This window comes from Oncorhynchus mykiss, chromosome 1 (genome assembly GCF_057628025.1).
Source record: "Oncorhynchus mykiss isolate SJ-2025 chromosome 1, ASM5762802v1, whole genome shotgun sequence".
Taxonomy (NCBI): domain Eukaryota; kingdom Metazoa; phylum Chordata; class Actinopteri; order Salmoniformes; family Salmonidae; genus Oncorhynchus; species Oncorhynchus mykiss.
Genome location: NC_143022.1, coordinates 72450701 through 72471442, shown reverse-complemented (window position 1 = coordinate 72471442; position 20742 = coordinate 72450701). Strand labels below are relative to the sequence as shown.

The 20742-nt window shown below is 43.7% G+C and overlaps 1 protein-coding gene across 2 annotated transcripts in view; it reads left to right on the top strand.

Moving 5' to 3' along the window:
* pdzd8 (PDZ domain containing 8) overlaps positions 1–20742 on the top strand; it is a 74738-nt gene that overhangs the window by 39614 nt on the left and 14382 nt on the right. Inside the window, exon 4 of one of the 2 annotated variants that reach the window (XM_090238793.1) lies at positions 14960–15037. The exons of the other annotated variant lie outside the window; for it this stretch is intronic. Coding sequence (XP_090094919.1) covers positions 14960–15037 — 78 coding nt within the window. The remainder of the gene's footprint in view (positions 1–14959; positions 15038–20742) is intronic. 2 annotated transcript variants of the gene reach the window in all.

The following is a 20742-nucleotide window of genomic DNA, read 5'->3' as shown; positions in this document are numbered from 1 at the left end:
GCTGTCCGTCCTGTCTCCCTGTAGCACTCTCTTAGGTGGCTCACAGTACGGACATTGCAATTTATTTGCCCTGGCCACGTCTGCAGTCCTCATGCCTCCTTGCAGCATTCCTAAGGCACGTTCATGCAGATGAGCAGGGACCCTGGGCATCTTTCTTTTGGTATTTTTCATAGTCAGTAGAAAGGCCTCTTTTAGTGTCCTAAGTTTTCATAACTGACATTAATTTGCCTACCCTCTGTAAGCTGTTAGTGTCTTAACGATCGTTCCACAGGTCCATGTTCATTACTTGTTTATGATTCATTGAACAAGCATGGGAAACAGTGTTTAAACCCTTTACAATGAAGATCTGTGATGTTATTTGGATTTTTACTAATTATCCTTGAAAGACAGGGTCCTAAAAAAGGGACGTTTCTTTTTTTGCTGAGTTTATATCATATTTATATAAGTATTCTGACCATTTACTCAGTACTTTGTTGAAGCATCTTTGGCAATGATTACAGCTTCGAGTCTTCTTGGTTATGATGCTACAAGCTTGGCACACCTGTATTTGGGGAATTTCTCCCATTCTCTGCAGATCTTCTCAAGCTCTGTCAGGTAGGATGGGGAGCGTTGCTGCACAGCTATTTTTAGGTCTCTCCAGAGAGGTTCGAACGGGTTCAAGTCTGGGTCTGGCTGTGCCATTCAAGGACATTCAGAGACTTGTCCTGAAGTCACTCCTGCTTTGTCTTGGCTGTGTGCTTAGGGTCTGTGTCCTGTTGGAAGGTAAACCTTCACCCCAGTTGGAGGTCCTGAGCGCTCTGGAGCAGGTTTTCATCAAGGATCTCGCTGTACTTTGCTCTGTTCATTTTTGCCTCGATCCTGACTAGTCTCCCAGTCCCGCTGCTGAAAAACATCCCCACTGCATGATGCTGCCACCACCTTGCTTCACTGTAGGTTTCCTCCAGATGTGACAATTGGCATTCAGGCCAAATAGTTCAATCTTGGTTTTGTCAGACCAGAGAATCTTGTTTCTCATGGTCTGAGAGTCTTTAGGTGCCTTTTGGCAACTCCAAGCGGGCTGTCATGTGTCTTTTACTGAGGAGTGGCTTCCGTCTGGCCACTACAATAAAGGCCTGATTGTTGGAGTGCTGCAGAGATGGTTGTCCTTCTGGAAGGTTCTCCCATCTCCACAGAGGAACACTAGAGCTCTGTCAGAATGACCATTGGGTTCTTGATCACCTCCCTGACCAAGGTCCTTCTCCTCCAATAGCTCAGTTGGGACAGGCGGCCAGATCTAGGAGGAGTCTTGGTGGTTCCGAACAACTTCCATTTAAGAATGATGGGAGGCCACTGTGTTCTTGGGGACCTTCACAACTGCAGACATTTTTTGGTACTCTTCCCTAGATCTGTGCCTCGACACAATCCTGTCTCTGAACTCTACAGACAAATCCTTGGACCTCATGGCTTGGTTTTTGCCCTGACATACCCTGTCAACGGTGGGACCTTATATAGACAGGTGTATGCCTTTCCAAATCATGTCCAATCAATTGAATTGACCACAGGTGGACTCCAAGTCATAGAAACCTCAAGGATGATCAATGGAAACGATGCACCTGAGCTCAATGCCAACAGACAATTTCCTTACTTTGTTCCCCATTTCTTTTTTAGGTAATCCCCCCAAAAATTTGAACAGAAATAGTATGTTCAGTCTTACTGAGTAGTGTTGTGGTCACATTTGTGTATCAGAGTATAGTTTGATTTAATATTACAGTATTACTGGTAAGTTACTGTGATTCAGCATAAGGTTTATAAATGGAATTGAATTTTAAACCTAGAATAATTACTGAGCTTTCTGCTTCCCTTTTACCCTCACCTTGACCATACTTAGCCTACATTGAGTAATAACATTGTTGGCTTTCCTTTCGTAATACCGGTTATTAGAAGTCTTTTCCATCCTATTATATCCTATTGTATACTAGAGGGGTGCTCCCTTCCTTTACCCTCCTTCTTGACATCCCATAATACCCAGGCCAACCCCTGTAGTGTCCTCACGATCCTTCACCCAGTTCAACATGTAAAGTCCACTCAAACACCTGTGTGTAAGGGTGAGGGGACTTTGCGGGCTGTGGAGTAGATTAGCCCTTTTCCATTGCTGGGCTGGGTTTAATAGTGACAGGAAGCCTGTGGTGCGGGCTGCTCCACCAGGCGTGTTTGCACATCTGCCTCACTGATTCCATCATCAGCCATCATTTGGCCCTGAGTGCTGATGCTTCCTGACAGCCTAACAGGGGGGGAAGACAACAGTGTACCAGCCACAGTGTTTATCTGTATGTCTTTTGTATATATATTATAAATGTGTGCTTATACTTTACATGTGTTTTTACATTTGTGTGGGTGTGTCTTGAGTACCCTAATAATGTTAAAGCTGAAATACGTGTAAGGGTAATGGCGCCACTGTTCACCCCCAGCACATTTTTTGTTTTGTTGATAAAACGGCATCGTGGTAAAAAAAAATAATCGGAGTGGGAAAAAAACTGTTTGGTATTTGAAGTAACTTCTTTGTTGTAGTATCACAAATGGACATGGCAGTTTCACCATTAAGGATTCCTGCTTTAATGGTTTTTTAGACGGTTGTTCTTCTTCTTCTGTTGTCCTAAAGGTGTGTGCTTAGATTAGAAAGTGATTGGCTGAATGGCTATTCCCAAGAACTGATGTCTATTTCTCCTCTGTAACAAAGGTGTCCTGGTTCAGTGCCTTTCACATGAACACACACACACTTTGGGGGGGGGTGTGTGTGTGTGTGTGTGTGTGTGTGTGTGTGTGTGTATCTCTTCCCATACATTAAGGGAAAGGCACTGCTCTGTTGATAGGATCACCTCACCACGATGGTTAAGACACTGAGAGAGAACACAGCGGGTTCTTTTTACCGCTAGTACCATTATATTTGTCGCGTACACAGATTAGAAGATGTTAAAGCAGGTGCAGCGAAATGCTTATGTTTCTAGCTCCAATAGTGCAGTATAGTTACCTAAAGCACTTTTGTACATCGCGCTGTAAAGTACCATTGATCTTATTTTAGCGCCCAAAAACAATACTTCCAGGTCAACTGTAATATGAATACCATTGTAAAGCACAGTTTCTCCCCTTTCCAGCGAAATCAATGACGAGACCTTGATGCTGCCCGTCTCTGCATGATTGAAGAAGGCAATGAGCTCCGTCGGGTCTTTTAAAAAATGGCGGTTGGGGAACGAAACCTACTGCGTGATAGGGAAAGGAGGAGCTGTGGGGAAACAGCTTTTTTCACCCGATCTGTCCAACTTATCACCTCCTAAAATGTAAATAAACACTATAAAGAGTTTATTTAATGTGTCATTATTTGAAGGTTTGTGTTGAATTTGAATCTGTTTTTTAGGGCGGCACTAAATTTATCTTCAGAAGTAAACAGCGGCTATTGAGTCATGATGTCTTGCAGTGATGCATTCAGTTGTACAATTGACAAGTTATCCCCCCTTACCCTGTCCCTTGTTTTTATTGTGCAAGAGAAGCGCTACATCAAGTGGAGAAAGGCTGTACGACACAGAATGAGTTGCATGCTGTACGTCATGACATGTCACAATTTAACGTACAGCATTGTTTGAATGCTGCGGTTGTGCAAATTTGTACGGAATGGGGTTAGTCAACAGTAAGTGTCTAACAGTACAATACTAATACACAAATAATCCCCCCCCCCCCCCGCAAAATAAGAAATTAATATTAGAATAAGCAATGTCAGAGTCCAGAATATAAATATGTGTTGTGTATAGAACAGTATGGACAATACTGAAGTAGTACAAGTTATGTACAACAGTAGTTAAATAGGATGAGCTATGTCGAATACAGTATGTGTGTGTATATACACTGCTCAAAAAAATAAAGGGAACACTAAAATAACACATCCTAGATCTGAATGAATGAAATATTCTTATTAAATACTTTTTTCTTTACATAGTTGAATGTGCTGACAACAAAATCACACAAAAATTATCAATGGAAATCAAATTTATCAACCCATGGAGGTCTGGATTTGGAGTCGCACTCAAAATTAAAGTGGAAAACCACACTACAGGCTGATCCAACTTTGATGTAATGTCCTTAAAACAAGTCAAAATGAGGCTCAGTGGTGTGTGTGGCCTCCACGTGCCTGTATGACCTCCCTACAACGCCTGGGCATGCTCCTGATGAGGTGGCGGATGGTCTCCTGAGGGATCTCCTCCCAGACCTGACTAAAGCATCCGCCAAGTCCTGGACAGTCTGTGGTGCAACGTGGCGTTGGTGGATGGAGCGAGACATGATGTCCCAGATGTGCTCAATTGGATTCAGGTCTGGGGAATGGGCGGGCCAGTCCATAGCATCAATGCCTTCCTCTTGCAGGAACTACTGACACACTCCAGCCACATGAGATCTAGCATTGTCTTGCATTAGGAGGAACCCAGGGCCAACCGCACCAGCATATGGTCTCACAAGGGGTCTGAGGATCTCATCTCGGTGCCTAATGGCAGTCAGGCTACCTCTGGCGAGCACATGGAGGGCTGTGTGGCCCCCCAAAGAAATGCCACCCCACACCATGACTGACCCACTGCCAAACCGGTCATGCTGGAGGATGTTGCAGGCAGAAGAACGTTCTCCACTGCGTCTCCAGACTCTCTCACGTCTGTCACGTGCTCAGTGTGAACCTGCTTTCATCTGTGAAGAGCACAGGGCGCCAGTGGCGAATTTGCCAATCTTGGTGTTCTCTGCCAAATGCCAAACGTCCTGCACGGTGTTGGGCTGTAAGCACAACCCCCACCTGTGGACGTCGGGCCCTCATACCACCCTCATGGAGTCTGTTTCTGACCGTTTGAGCAGACACATGCACATTTGTGGCCTGCTGGAGGTCATTTTCCAGGGCTCTGGCAGTGCTCCTCCTTGCACAAAGGCGGAGGTAGCGGTCCTGCTGCTGGGTTGTTGCCCTCCTGCGGCCTCCTCCACGTCTCCTGATGTACTGGCCTGTCTCCTGGTAGCGCCTCCATGCTCTGGACACTACGCTGACAGACACAGCAAACCTTCTTGCCACAGCTCGTATTGATGTGCCATCCTGGATGAGCTGCACTACCTGAGCCACTTGTGTGGGTTGTAGACTCCGTCTCATGCTACCACTAGAGTGAAAGCACCGCCAGCATTCAAAAGTGACCAAAACATCAGCCAGGAAGCATAGGAACTGAGAAGTGGTCTGTGGTCACCACCTGCAGAACCACTCCTTTATTGGGGGTGTCTTGCTAATTGCCTATAATTTCCACCTGTTGTCTATTCCATTTGCACAAGAGCATATTAAATGTATTGTCAATCAGTGTTGCTTCCTGAGTGGACAGTTTGATTTCACAGAAGTGTGATTGACTTGTTACATTGTGTTGTTTAAGTGTTCCCTTTATTTTTTTGAGCAGTGTATATAAAGTGAGTAATAAATTAGCTTAGTTTCTCAAAGATCGAATCACATTTGCACAAAATGTTGCAGGAATGCTAATCTTATCTGTTTCTAACTACAGAAACGATTTCAGAACAATAAACATTATTAAAGTGACCAGTGTTCAATAACTGTATGTACATACAGTGGGGCAGAAAGTATTTAGTCAGCCACAAATTGTGCAAGTTCTCCCACTTAATAAGATGAGAGAGGCCTGTAATTTTCATCATAGGTACACTTCAACTATGACAGACAAAATGAGAAAAAAAAATCCAGAATCACATTATAGGATTTTTTATGAATTTATTGATGATTGAGTTGGAAATGTGCATCATTTGCTTGCTGTTTGAGGTGAAGAAAAAAATACTTTGAGAAGCTCCACAGCTCATTACTGGTGGTGCGTCAAGCCAATCAGAAATACTATCAGAACCCCAAATGGGCACATTTTTATGCCTACATTTGTGTGCAGGCCAGGGATCCTATAGGCCTACTTCTATGTGTAACCAGGTGTGCGTCCTTACTCAACATTGAGTAAGCGCTCCAAAAAAACAGTGACTAAGTTAACAACTCGTAAATAGAATGAAATAAACAAACTTGTTTCTCACAAGGTTGTGCTCTCTGCAAACAATGTGTCCACTCTGACAATGAGAATGTTAAGACTGGAATAATAATGTATTGATTGCATTAACAGACATTACCAAATATTGTAGATGAGAAATTATAGGAATTAACGGGAGATGTAATACTGGTGATCTATGTAATGGGGAATTGATAGACACTAACAATCAAACACAATGACGTTATGAAACAATGAATGTGTACAAATTGGTGGGAGAGAGCACATTCTGGAGAGAGACGCGCAGCCACACTCCCCTTCTTGGACTTTGCCATCCCCACGGCCTAACAATGGGTTAGTACACTGAGATGGGTGCAAAAAAGACGGGTGCCTCGAGCCATTAAAAAATATATATATCTATATACTTGCATGCATACATACATAGTCAGTCAGTCAAAGGTTTGGGGTTTTATTTATTATATTATTATAGAATAATAGTGAAGACATCGAAACTATGAAATAACACATGGAATCATGTAGTAACCAAAAAAAGTGTTAAACAAATCAAAATATATTTTATATTTGAGATTCTTCAAAGTAGCCACCCTTTGCCTTGATGACAGCTTTGCACACTCTTGGCATTCTCTTAATCAGCTTCACCTGTCAAATTTTTACTAATTATCTTTGAAAGACAGGGTCCTGAAAAGGGGACATTTGTGTGTGTGTATTCTACTGCTTTGACCAACAGCCTATCGACCAAATAATTGGGGTCAACTCTAGTAGCCACGCAGTCATGGGTGAACAAGGAGTACAGGAGAAACTGAGTACGCACCCCTGTAGGGCCTCCATGTTGAGGATCAGCATGGGATTTTTGTTGCCTACCTTCACCACCTGGGGTCGGCCCGTCAGGAAGTCTAGGACTCGGACCCATTCAGAGAGCGAATACCTGTGGCTATCCCGAGGTTCATGGTGGCTCAGTGGCTGGATTTAGGAGCAATCTCTGAGTATATTCACTGTTTTCAGCAGACTGAGCTTCTCCTCTAGTGAGTCTGTCTGTACACAGTCAGGAGTAGAGCGGTGCACACCGTCTGTTCAGAGGAGCTCCCCATAGATTGATGTGTCAAAAGTAGGACTAGACTACAGGTGCTCACTGGGCATCCCTCAACGTTGTGACCCAGAGAGCTTGCTTCTTTTTATATACTTGATATTTTTCTTTCTGTCTTTCTGTTTTTTCGGTCCCTCCCACTGTCTTTTCACTAATTATTAAAGCGAGATTCCCTCATTTTTCACTGTAAGACCTGCCATTTTTGTACATGTTTTGTCAAAGGATCCTCTCATTTTGCTAATTTACCTGGAACAACTCCCCCAGTTCATCTCTGCAGTCTGGCCTTCAGCATCTCACCAGCACTGGTATGTAGAGATAGCGAGGGGGCACTTCCTGTGCCCATTGGGGTGATCAGAGGTGCTCTGACGCAGCTCTTCACTTGCCTCTGTTTGATGTTCCATTTCAGTTTGTGTGTCTTTAATCCACACTGCGCCTGGCTCTCCCTGACGGCTGATGAAAGGCTGTCAATAGACTCCTCTTTCTCGCATGCGCACGCTCTCTCTTCCACCTCACCTGCCCCTGCTCATTCTGCCCTGCGAAGATGAGGCTCATTCAGGCCCATGGGCTGATGGGCTCCAGACAACCCTAAACTCCACCATACCGGAATACACAGTGCACTGACTGGCTCCCTTATTGTGTGACAGAGATATAAAGCTCCTTTCTCGAGGGAAATGTTTGATCTACATGGCGAGGATGTAGAAAAAGTACATGATTTATCAGGTATTTTAAATTCTTTAATCTTTGTAGGTTTAGCCATTCAATTCCCTGATGTATCCTTTAAGTGATAATATACACTGTGGCCCATCTAGTACCGGGTCGGGCCCCCTTTAGCCTCCAGAACCTTCTTAATTCTTCAGGTCATGGAAACGTTGCTCAGTTGGTATCAAGGGACCTAAGGTGTGCATGGAAAACATTCGCCACACCACCACCGCCATCATGTGGTTACGCCAAATCCTGACTGCCATCAGCATGACGCAACAGGAACTGGGATTCGTTGGACCAGCCAATGTTTTTCCACTCCTCAATTGTCCAGTGTTGGTGATCGTGTGCCCACTGGAGCTGCTTGTTCTTGTTAGCTGATAGGAGTAGAACCCGGTGTGGTCGTCTGCTGCAATAACCCATCCATGACATGGACCCACGAGTTGTGGGTTCAGAAATGCCGTTCTGCACACCACTGTTGTCCTGTGCCGTTATTTGCCTGTTTATGGCCTGCCTGTTAGCTTGCACAATTCTTTCCATTCTCTTTCGACCTCTCATCAACAAGCTGTTTTCGCCCACAGGACTGCCGCTGACTGGACTTTTTTAGTTTGTCGCACTATTCATGGTAACCCTAGACACTGTAATTTGTGAAAAGCCAAGGAGGCCAGACGTTTCTGAGGTACTGGGACCAGTGCACCTTTCACGACGATCATACCACGCTCAAAGTAGCTTAGGTCACTCGTTTTGCCCATTCTAACATTCAATCAAACCTTAACTGAATGCTTTGATGCCCGTCTGCACACTACCGGTCAAAAGTTTTATAACACCTACCCATTCAAGGGTTTTGTTTATTTGTACTATTATCTACATTGTAGAATAATAGTGAAGATGACATCAACTATGAAGTGGCACATGGAATCAAAAAAACTGTCAAACAAATCAAAATATATTTTATATTTGAGATTCTTCAAATAGCCACCCTTTGCCTTGATGACAGCTTTGCACACTCTTGGCATTCTCTCAATCAGCTTCACCTGGAATGCTTTTCCAACAGTCTTGAAGGAATTCCCACATATGCTGAGTACTTGTTGGCTGCTTTTCCTTTCCTTCTTCCTTGTTGGCTGCTTTTCCTTCTGCGGTCCGACTCATCCCAAACCATCTCAATTCGGTTGAGTTTGTGGGATTGTGGAGGCCAGGTCATCTGATGCAGCACTCCATCACTCTATCTTGGTAAAATAGCCCATACACAGCCTGGAGGTGTGTTGGGTCATTGTCCTGTGGAAAAACAAATAATAATCCCACTAAGCCCAAACCAGATGGGATGGCGTATCGCTGCAGAATGCTGTGGTTGCCATACTGGTTGTGTGACTTGAATTCTAAATAAATCACTGACATTGTCACCAGCGAAGCACCCCCACACAGTGGCACCTCCATGTTTTACGGTGGGAAATACACGTGTAGATCCTCCGTTCACCCCTCTTAAAGACACGGCGGTTGGAACTAAAAATCTCCGATTTGGACTCCAGACCAAAGGACAAATTTCCACCAGTCTAATGTCCATTGCTTGTGTCTCTTGGCCCTAGCAAGTCTCTTCTTGTTGGTGTCCTTTTATTAGTGGTTTATTTGCAGCAATTCGATCATGAAGGCCTGATTCACGCAGTCTCCTCTGAACAGTTGATGTTGAGATGTGTCTGTTACTTGAACTCTGAAGCATTTATTTGGGCTGCAATTTCTGAGGCTGGTAACTCTGAACTAATCCTCTGCAGCAGAGGTAACTCTGGGTGTTCCTTTCATGTGGCGGTTCTCATGAGAGCCAGTTTCATCATAGCGCTTGATGGTTTTTGCAACTTCTTCAGTAAGTGCATCGATGACGTCGTCCCCGCAGTGACCGTACATACCCCAACCAGAAGCCATGGATTACAGGCAGCATCCGCACTGAGCTAAAGGCTAGAGCTGCCGCTTTCAAGGAGTGGGACTCTAACCCGGAAGCTTATAAGAAATCCCGCTATGCCCTCCGATGAACCATAAAACAGGCAAAGCGTCAATACAGGACTAAGACTGAGTAATACTACGAGTCATACTATGATGCTCGTCGGATGTGGCAGGGCTTGCAAACCATTACAAACTACAAAGGGAAGCACAGCTGAGAGCTGAAACCCTAGACCCGCTCCAATTTGCATACCGCCCCAACAGTTGATATAATCTTTATTGCACTCCACACTGCCCTTTCCCACCTGGACAAAAGGAACACCTATGTGAGAATGCTATTCATTGACCACAGCTTAGCATTCAACACCATAATGCCCTCTAAGCTCATCAATAAGCGAAGGACCCTGGGACTAAACACCTTCCTCTGCAACTGGATCCTGGACTTCCTGACGGGCTGCCCCCAGGTGGTAAGGGTAGGTAACAAAACATCCGCCACACTGATCCTCAACACAGGGTCCCCTCAGGGGTGCGTGATCAGCCCCCTCCTGTACTCCCTGTTCACTCATGACTGCATGGCCAGGCATGACTCCAACACCGTCATTACATACCATCACCACAGTGGTAGGCCTGATCACCGACAACATCGAGATAGGGGGAGGTCAGAGACCTGGCCGGGTGGTGCCAGGACAACAACCTCTCCCTCAATGTGATCAAGACAAAGAAGATGATTGTGGACTACAGGAAGAAGAGGACCGAGTACACCCCTATTCTCATCGATGGGGCTGCAGTAGAGCAGGTTGAGAGCTTTAAGTTCCTAGGTGTCCACATCACCAACAAACTAACATGGTCCAAGCACACAAAGACAGTAGTGAAGCGGGCACAACATAACCTATTCCCCCTCCGGAGACTGAAAAGATTTGGCATGTTTCCACAGATCCTCAAAAGGTTCTACAGCTGCACCATCGAGAGCATCCTGACTGATTGTATCACTGCCTGATTGCATCACTGCCTGGTATGGCCACTGCTCGGCCTCCGACCGCAAGGTCCTACAGAGGGTAGTGCATACGGCCCGGTACATCACTGGGGCCAAGCTTCCTGCCATCCAGGGCCTCTATATCAGTCAGAGGAAGGCCCAAGAAATTATCAGACTCCAGCCACCCTAGTCATAGACTGTTTTCTCTGCTAACGCACGGCAGGTGGTACCGGAGCCCCAAGTCTAGGTTTGAAAAGGCTTCTAAAACAGCTTCTACCCCCAAGCCCTAAGACTCCTGTACATCTAGTCAATTGGCTACCCAGACTATTTGCATTGCCCCCTCCCTCTCCACACCACTGCCACTCTCTGTTGTCATCTATGCATAGTCACTTAAATAACTCTACCTACATACTTCCTCAACTAACCGGTGCCCCCGCACATTGACTCTGTACCGGAGTACCGGAGTTTTTTTACTGCTGCTCTTTTAATTACTTGTTACTTTTATCTCTTATTCTTATCTGTATTTTTTTTAAACTGCACTGTTAGGGGCTCGTAAGTAAGCATTTCATTGTAAGGTCTACACCTGTTGTTTTCGGTGCATGTGACGTGTTTTTTCCATATGAACTTTTACCAAATAGTGTCATCTTCTATCACAAATGAACTTTTAAGAAGGCACACATGTTAATTGAAATGCATTCCAGGTAACAACCTCAAGAAGCTGGTTGAGAGAATGCCAAGTGTGCAAAGCTGTCAAAGCAAAGGGTGGCTACTTTGAAGAATGTAAAACATCAAATATATTTTGACTTTTTTTCCCTACATGATTCCATGTTATTTCATAGTTTTGATGTCTTCACTATTCTACAATGTATAAAATAGTAAAAATAAAAAATAAACCTTGAATGAGTAACTTTTGACTGGTAGTGTATATGGCATGCCACGGCCATTTGACTCACTCTCTGTAGGAGCGAACCATTTTCGCGAACGTGGTCGTGTACCAAAAAACTGACCACTGAGTGTAGGTAACCTTTCAGTGGACAAAATGCCTTTTGACACATACTAATGGTTAGGAAATGCATGTGGAAAACATATTGACATGATTCAATGCTCTCAAAAGCTGGTAAAATACTTTGTTTCTCAACCCAGTGGGCTTGATGATCTAGCCATTTTGGGGACTGCTGTCACCTCAATCTGTTACATAGCAAACAAATTGGCTGCCACAGTGTGTGACAGTTATCAGCCCCTTCCTCCTATTGTAGGTGTGGCAGATTTTTAAATGGCCCACTCTAATCCTGTTTACAGCTGTGTGTCTGCAAGGTGGTAACATATTAAAGAAACGGGCACCAGATCTCGTCGGCTGGTTATCATTATATTTACAATCAATTCACATCGGAAGGGGGCTTGCAGCAGTGAAGGCGGAATTGACGGGCGATAGTGTGCATGACGAACCTCGCCCCAACCGCATTACTGACTTCCTGTCAATTGTGCTCAGAATGCCTTTATCTGATGCCTTGGACAGCGTTGCTCATTAGAGCGCAAATTACCTTACGTTATTTGCTGCTGTATGTCAGAATTGTCCCAGGATGTTTCATTAGTTCTGGTATAATGATATTTTTTGTTGGAATTGGCTTTGGTTTACGGCTCTATTTTTAACAAACTTTACGCAATAGTAAATCTAAGTGTAGGCGGTTGCGCTATAGGTTCGTGGGTGTCAGAAATCACAATTGTTGGCGCACTTGTTGGCGTTGGCGCGAAAGGGCTGGGTTTCCATGAATAAACAAGTTGTGATTGTGTTGAGGCTTGGCCCCTCACTGGCCAATCAGAACGTGCTCCATGGCAAAAACATGTGGTTGCTTCAGGTTCTGTATTTATGGTCTTTTATGTATTGCCTTGGAATCAACTTCAATTCCAATGTTAGTCTAAAATAGTTTGTTAAATGACTTACAGAAATGAAATAACAAAAGGTAGACCTATCCCATCTTTGCTAAATGGGTTAACTTGATCCAATTTTCAGTAATTGTGTGGCTTCAATGGCATTCACACTGATATAGGGGCTAGGTCCAATCTAAATTGCATTTTGGCATGGGCATGCCAAACATTGTCAATAAGCAAGATTAAATTAATTATTGATAAGGCCTAAAAAGAAAATTATAATCAAAACGAAACAACTTGTTTTAAATAGTCTGTCACACTTCAAGGCACCATCATTTTCCCTGTAATATTAAAACAGAGCAGACTATGGAGGGTTTGACGCACATCCAAAACGGGACCTGCATAGCTAAAATGTGGGCCTGCCTACAATGCATAGATGAAAAGGGAATGTCAGCTCAGTTTTACTCCTCTCAAACTTGATATTTTAATGAAGCTTTGGTGTTTAAGATTTGTTTCGAAGTGATCACAGAAGCCAAACCCTTTATCGACAGTCTTGACTACTTTGCAATTGCATTGGGCAGACAAAAAAAATCTTTCATTGAGAGGAGGGGAGGCTATGCTTGGTTTTTAATCCAATAAAACTAAAACATCAGTGGTACCGCTAAAAGCAGCTTTTGGTTGGTTTTAAATATCCCTGTCGGTGCTGGCTGAAATTAGCACTTTGGATAATGGCGCCGGAGACGATGGCTGCTGTTTTACGTGCTCCTAACCAACTGCTATTTTGTATTTATTTTTTTGCATTGTTTGTAACTTATTTTTTACATAAAGTTGCTGCTACCTTCTCTGTTGCAACATAGCATTCCTAACCTATCCCACAATGTCTGCTGTGTAGCTTGAGCAGTCAACAAGTCGAGCAGTCATTTGAAATAGTAAGGAAATTTCAGCGAGACAACTCAAAGGCGAAATCCATTAAAGCCAAGATAATGGAATTCATTGCCCTTGACAATCAACTGTTCTCTGTCATGGGTGATGTTGGCTTTTGCTGACTGGTCCAGCACCGGTACACACTACCAATTGTGCAATTTTTCAGATGTTGCCCTACCGGAGTTACACAGTAATGGCGTCACTGCTATTAGCTTGGGTGCTTAGAGCATTGGGCAAGTAACCGAAAGGTTTCTAGATCGAATCCCCTAGCTGACAAAGTAAAGAATCTGTCATTCTGTACCTGAACAAGGCTGTTAACCCACTTTTCCTAGGCAGTCATTGTAAATAAGAAATTGTTCATAACTGACTTGCCTAGTTAAAAAAAGAAAAAAAAAGTATAATAGCTTCCCGACATACATACTATGGAAAGCCTTTGCGTGTCAAAAAAAGATGCAGTAGCACTGTCAAAGCTGTTCAAGAAAGTCTGCAAGACGGTCTGTTTACAATACCGCAATGGTAATAAAGCATAATTTGTTTGACCGCAACTTCTTGGGGTTGCTAGCTTTAGCTTGGTACCTAGCTAGCACCAATACAACCAGCCTGAAAACAAGGACCAGTAGAAACTGCAGTCATTTTCATTATTCTTAGCAAAGATTTAGTAGCATCATCTGATTACTTCCTTATTGAGCAAGTTACTGGTACTTCCTGCTTTAGTTTCACTTGTACGTACTTGAGTAAGTATTAGCTAGGTTGCCACTTGTTGTTCGCCTATAGAAATTGAACTTCAGAATATGAAAATTAATAGCTAGCCAGCTACTTAACCCTGTTGCCCAAAGCTAATGTTATAAGCAGCCAGCTAGCTTCTTCTGGCTAGTGAGGCTCGACCGGACCAGGTTATGTGTTGGGAAGCTAGGCACAATAAGGATCAGGAACAATAGTGGATTTTGAGGTTTGCTTTCAAACTAAAAGTATATCATTGATAGTGATGCAAATGAATACAAAGAGTAGAATTATGCCATACTTTTATATTGAAGGCTAACTGCAAAGTCCACTATTGTGGCTAATCCTTATTGTGGCTGGCTTCATATTGATGGGTCTGACCACCATTAATCAAATAAGAATTGTCTTATAAATTAGGGTTATTTTAGATGACACCTAGCTATATTGTTAGTTAGCTAACGATAGCTACTGAAACATTGTCGTTTTGCTGTTTTTGGGGAAGAAAAATATTTGCATCCATGAGCTAGCAAGCTTTTATTTAATGACCAGCGCTGTAGGTGCGCGAGACAACTTTACCAGCATCATAGCATATGTATCGATGAATTGTGACATATGAAATATGAGTGTAATCAATGAACGGGTTAAATTATTATGTGACGTGCAGTCATATTCAGGTCCTGACACGTCAAATAGCGTTATTTGACGTGTGTCTTTTTTGACATGCAGAGACCCAAACGGCGTTCCATTGCAATCCTGGTTGAGAATGAAACGACTGAACAAATGAACAACGAAACAGCACAGCAAGTAAGTGAAAGAAAAAGGTATTGATTGTTTTACTGGTAATGGGAACATACCTAAATGCCGCCAAAATAACTTTTTAGTTTGTTTGTGTAAACTTTATTTAACTTGGCAAGTCAGTTAAGAACTAATTCTTATTTACAATGACTGCCTACCCCGACCAAACCCGGACGACGCTGGGCCAATTTTGCTCTGCCCTATGGGACTCCCAATCGCGGCCGGATGTGATACAGCCTGGATTTGAACCATGGACTGTAGTGACGCCTCTTGCACAGATGCAGTGCCTTAGACTGGTGCATCCAGGTGTGTGTGTTAACTATTTAACTGTACTATAATGCTTAAAAGGCCACAAAAATTGTAAATATTGGTTATTGGTATCATTTTTTTTGTCAAGGAAAATATTGGATATAGGTGTCGGCCAAAAATGTAATATCAGTGCATCACTCCCAAAAATAGCTTCTGGACATCAGAACAGCAATTACTCACTTTGAACCGGAAGTCCAACTCGAAGGATATACTGCTTCCCAGAGACCAGGCCCAAATCCCTGTCATTAGTGTGAAGAAAAGACGGAGATACATGGAGAAGGTCGGGGGTGCCTTGTGAGAATTCGTAGCTGTCTATTTAACACCACAAACCAATGTGGACACTAAGAATGCACTCAACGAGCTGTATAAGTCCATAAGCAAACAAGAAAATGCTCATCCAGAAGCGGTGCTCTTAGTGGCCGGGTACTTCAATGCAGGCAAACTTAAATCCTTTTTACCTCATTTCTACCAGCATTGTCACATGTGCAACCAGTGGGGGGGGGACTCTCGGCCAGCTTTACGCCATACACAGTGAAGCATACAAAGCTCTCCCTTCCATTTGGCAAATCTGACCTTAATTCTATCCTCCTGATTCCTGCTTACAAGCAAAACTAAAGCAGGAAGTACCAGTAACTTGCTCCAATAAGGAAGTAATCAGATGATGCTACACTACAGGACTGTTTTGCTAGCACAGACTGGAATATGTTCCAGGATTCATCCAATGGCATTGAGGAGTATACCACCTCAGTCACCGGCTTCATCAATAAGTGTAACGATGACTTCATCCCCATAGTGACTGTATGTACATATCCCAACCAGAAGCCATGGATTACAGGCAACGTCCGAACCGAGCTAAAGGCTAGAGCTGCCGCTTTCAAGGAGCGGGGCACTAATCCGGAAGCTTATAAGAAATCCCGCTATGCACTCAGACAAACTATCAAACTGGCAAAGTGTCAATACAGGACTACGATTGAATCCTACTACACCGGCTCTGATGTTCGTCGGATGTGGCAGGGCTTGCAAACTATTATGGACTACAAACGGAAACCTAGCCGCGAGCTGCCCAGTGACGTGAGGCAAGCAACACTGAAGCATGAATGAGAGCACCAGCTATTCCGGACAACTGTGTGATCGCGCACTCCGTAGCCGATGTGAGCAAGACCTTTTAAACAGGTCAACATTCACAAGGTCGCAGGGCCAGACGGAGTACCAGGACATGTTCTCAGTGCAAGTGTCTACTGAAATATTCAACCTCTCCCTGACCGAGTCTGTAATACCTACATGTTTCAAGCAGACCACCATAGACCCTGTGCCCAAGAATGTGAAGGTGACCTGCCTAAATGACTACCGCCCCGTAGCACTCACGTCGGTAGCCACGAAGTGCTTTGAAAGGCTGGTCATTGCTCACATCAACACAATCATCCCAGAAACCCTAGACCCGCACCAATTCTCATACCGCCTGAAACAGGTCCACAGATGAAGCAATCTCAATCGCGCTCAGCGCTGCCCTTTCCCACCTGGACAAAAGGAACACCTATGTGAGAATGCTATTCATAGACTACAGCTCAGCGTTCAACACCATAGTGCCCACAAAGGTCATTACTAAGCTAAGGACCCTGGGACTAAGCACCTCCTCCTGCAACTGGACTTTCTGACGGGCCACCCCCAGGTGGTAAGGTAACAACACATACACCACGCCGATCCTCAACACCAGGGCCCCTCAGGGGTGCGTACTTAGTTCCCTCCTGTACTCCCTGTTCACCCACAACTTTGTGGCCAAGCACAAATCTAACACTAACATTTAAGTTTGTTTGACGACACCACAGTGGTATGCCTGATCACCGACAACGATGAGACAGCCTATAGGGAGGAGGTCATAGACCTGGCAGTGTGGTGCCAGGACAACAACCTCTCCCTCAATGTGATCAAGACAAAGGAGCTGTTCGTGGACTACAGGAAAAGGAGGGCTAAACAGGCCCCCATTAATATTGACAGGGCTGTAGTGGAGCAGGTTGAGAGTTTCAAATTCCTTGGTGTTCACATCACCAACGAACTATCATGGTCCAAACATACCAAAACAGTCGTGAAGAGGGCACAACAATACATTTTCCCCCTCAGGAGTCTAAAACGATTTGGCATGGGTCCCCAGATCCTCAAAAAGTTCTACAGCTGCACAATCTAGAGCATCCTGACCGGTTGCATCACCGCCTGGTATGGCAACTGCTCGGCATCCGACCGTAAGGCGCTACAGAGGGTAGTGCATACAGCCCATTACATCACTGGGGCTAATCTTCCTGCCATCCAGGACCAATATGCTAGGCGGTGTCAGAGGAAGGCCTAAGAAATTATCAGACTCCATCCACCCTTATCAAAGTATGTTCTCTCTGCTACCGCACGGCAAGTGGTACTTGAGCACCAAGTCTAGGTACAAAAGGCTCCTTAACAGCTTCTACCCCCAAGCCATAAGACTCCTGAACAGTTAATCAAATGACCACCCGGTCTATTATCTATGCATAGTCACTTTACCCCTACCTACATTTACAAATTACCTCGACTAACCTGTACCTCCGCACATTGACTCGGCACCGGTACCCCCTGTCTATATCTTCGTTATTGTTTTGTAATTTTGTTACTTTTATTTTATTTTGTACTTTAGTTTAATTAGTAAATATTTTCTTAAACAATGCAGTTTAATAAATAGAGTTAAGGGCTTTTCACAGTAAGGTCTACACCTGTTGTATTCAGCGCATGTGACAAATACGATTTGATTTGATCGTTTGACACTAGTGACGCCCTAACACCAGCCGAAAATAAGCCCTTAGACTCAAAGCAGATGAATCTTAGGCTACACAGTAGATCACACAGGTTGGCAAACTGCTCAGATGAACTGAAGGAGTACTTTAGTTTTGTATTCCATCTGACAATGTTTTTATCTTCTGTTTAACTTTATTCAGTTTGAAATAAATTGATGGTAATTGTAATTTCTTAGAATTTATTCTGCTGCAGTTCGTATTTCCTCTGTTCAAAACTGATAGTACACACGAAGTGTAGTACAAGTACAGCCCCAAAACAGAAGGCTAATAAAATGGCAAATGGAGAGACTGGTGCTGGAGGAGGTGCTGTGGGCTAGTTGGCAGGAGATGTTCTAATACGCTGTGGTTAGCCAGACTGATACTGTGGCTGGACCAAACGAATGCACTGTGTTGCTGTTTACCTGCGGGCTCCAATCAGTTCCAAAAGCAAGCTGAGGAGATGCAAGGGGTTAATCAGGCAAGTCAGCCCTGAAAACTTCCAGAGAGCTGAGTGGCACCTGGCGATCCTAGCTGCACATTGGAGCTCAAAGGACGAAGAAGAAAGAACTAAATACCAATGTGATAAGGAAAAGAAAAAAAGTGTGTCATGCCATCCCTCTCTCTCTTTGCTGTTTGAAAGGAAATTGCTGATATGAGAGGTGGTGGTTTTATTTCCATTTTGGAAAACTGTTCAAGCATGATGCTGATGAGAGATAATTCTTTGGGCGTGAAGGACAATGGACATGCTATAAACGGACCTGAGTGGACTACGTGTGGGTGAAGAACCTACAAGGGAGGCTGTATATGCAAGTGCAAATTAGGAAGGGGGGGTGGACGAGCGGACGAGCACCTTTTTTGTGTTCGCTTCCGTCTCCATAACAACTCCTTTGTCCCCTTGCTTTTGAAGCCGGTCTGCTATCATAAGCCACAGTAGCAACATGAAAATTCAAAGAACCTCTTGATGACAAACACAAGCATAAATTTGACCGCAAGCTTTGTCAAAGATTAGAAAAGTGAAATAAAATCGTTTGCACTTTATATAGGTTATTTCCACCTACTGTAGGTGCTCAAAGTGCTTAACATTGTAAGGGGAGAAACTCAACTCTTCCACCACCAATGTGTAGCAGCCACTTGGGTGATGCACGGCAACCATTTTGTGCCAGAACACTCACCACACATCTGCTGTCATGGTGGAGAGTGGTATATGCCAATCAGAGGGATCATTAGGTGGCTATGATTGAAAGGGGCCAGGTTGGGAAATTGGTCTGGACACCCGGGTTAACACCCCTACTCTTACGATAAGTGAAAAGGGATTTTTTTATGACCACAAAGAGTCAGGACACCCGTTAACGCCTCATCTGAAAGACAGCACCCTACGCAGGGCAATGTCCCCTTCACTTCCCTCCAGTCTAAGGAGATTAGGATCTTCTTAGAACAGAGGAAAGCGTGCCCTCATCTGGTCTCCTCCCATCAAGGGACTGACCAGGACTGACCCTGCTTAGACAAGCCAGCAGTGGGATGCAGGGTGGTATGCTGAAATGTATTACCTTCTGGATCACTTGGTGGATTTTCAGATTGTGCTTCTCATCTGTAACTGTGTCACTTTATGCTCTCATTTCATATGTTGCTTACCCTCAGCTATTTTTTCTTTGAAGGTGTTGGAATCAGCTAAACTTTGAACATTGTGATATTAAATACTCTGTTCTTTTTTTTCTACTGTGTTATTGACTTGTTTATTGTTTACTCCATGTGTAACTCTGTTGTTGTCTGTTCACACTGCTATGCTTTATCTTGGCCAGGTCGCAGTTGTAAATGAGAACTTGTTCTCAACTAGCCTACCTGGTTAAATAAAGGTGAAATAAAAAAAATGTAAAAAAAGAAATGATAGATTAGAACCATAGAATATAAGAAGTGAGATCTGTAGAAAGAGTGGCTGTGGAATGTGCTGGGTGGAAGGGAGGAGATCAAAGGATTGCTATAGGGGAAGCAGATGGACCTCTATGAATTAGGCGAAGGAGGGGTTGAGGTCAGGTCAGATCCCCTGAATGGAGTAATAAGGGTATACTACCCTTTTCCTGTGGAACCTTAAGATGTATGGATGTGAGAACGAGAGGAGTGTCTTAAGTGGGATATATATACCCGTGATGGTGAGAAATGTTTGGCTGTCTGAATACAGCTGGGACGACCCTTTGGGAAGAATTAAACTTGGTTAAAGCTTCTCTAGTGTCCGTGAGTTATTTACTCTGAAAAATAAGAACCTAACAAAGGTAATTAATCCTGAATAGGTTGCATCATTTAAACTTTTTATTTTTTTTAAACCTTTGAGTCATTGATATCAGGACCATTCATGCTTTCCTACTTTCATTTCAGTGTTTACTGATATGACAACATTGATTGGTTCAATGAATTCTGATGTTGAAATTGTAAGTGGGCTGGTGGAGATGGGGTAATACTGATTTAGAGTTTTATTGAGTTTTCACAAAAGAGAAAAGGGCAACCATGACAGTCAACAATAATTATATCAGTTACGTGTTTGCTTTCTCCTTCAATTAAAAGTCCAGCTTGCATTGCTTCGTATCCCAAATAGATTATTTATGAAACCTCCATTATGAT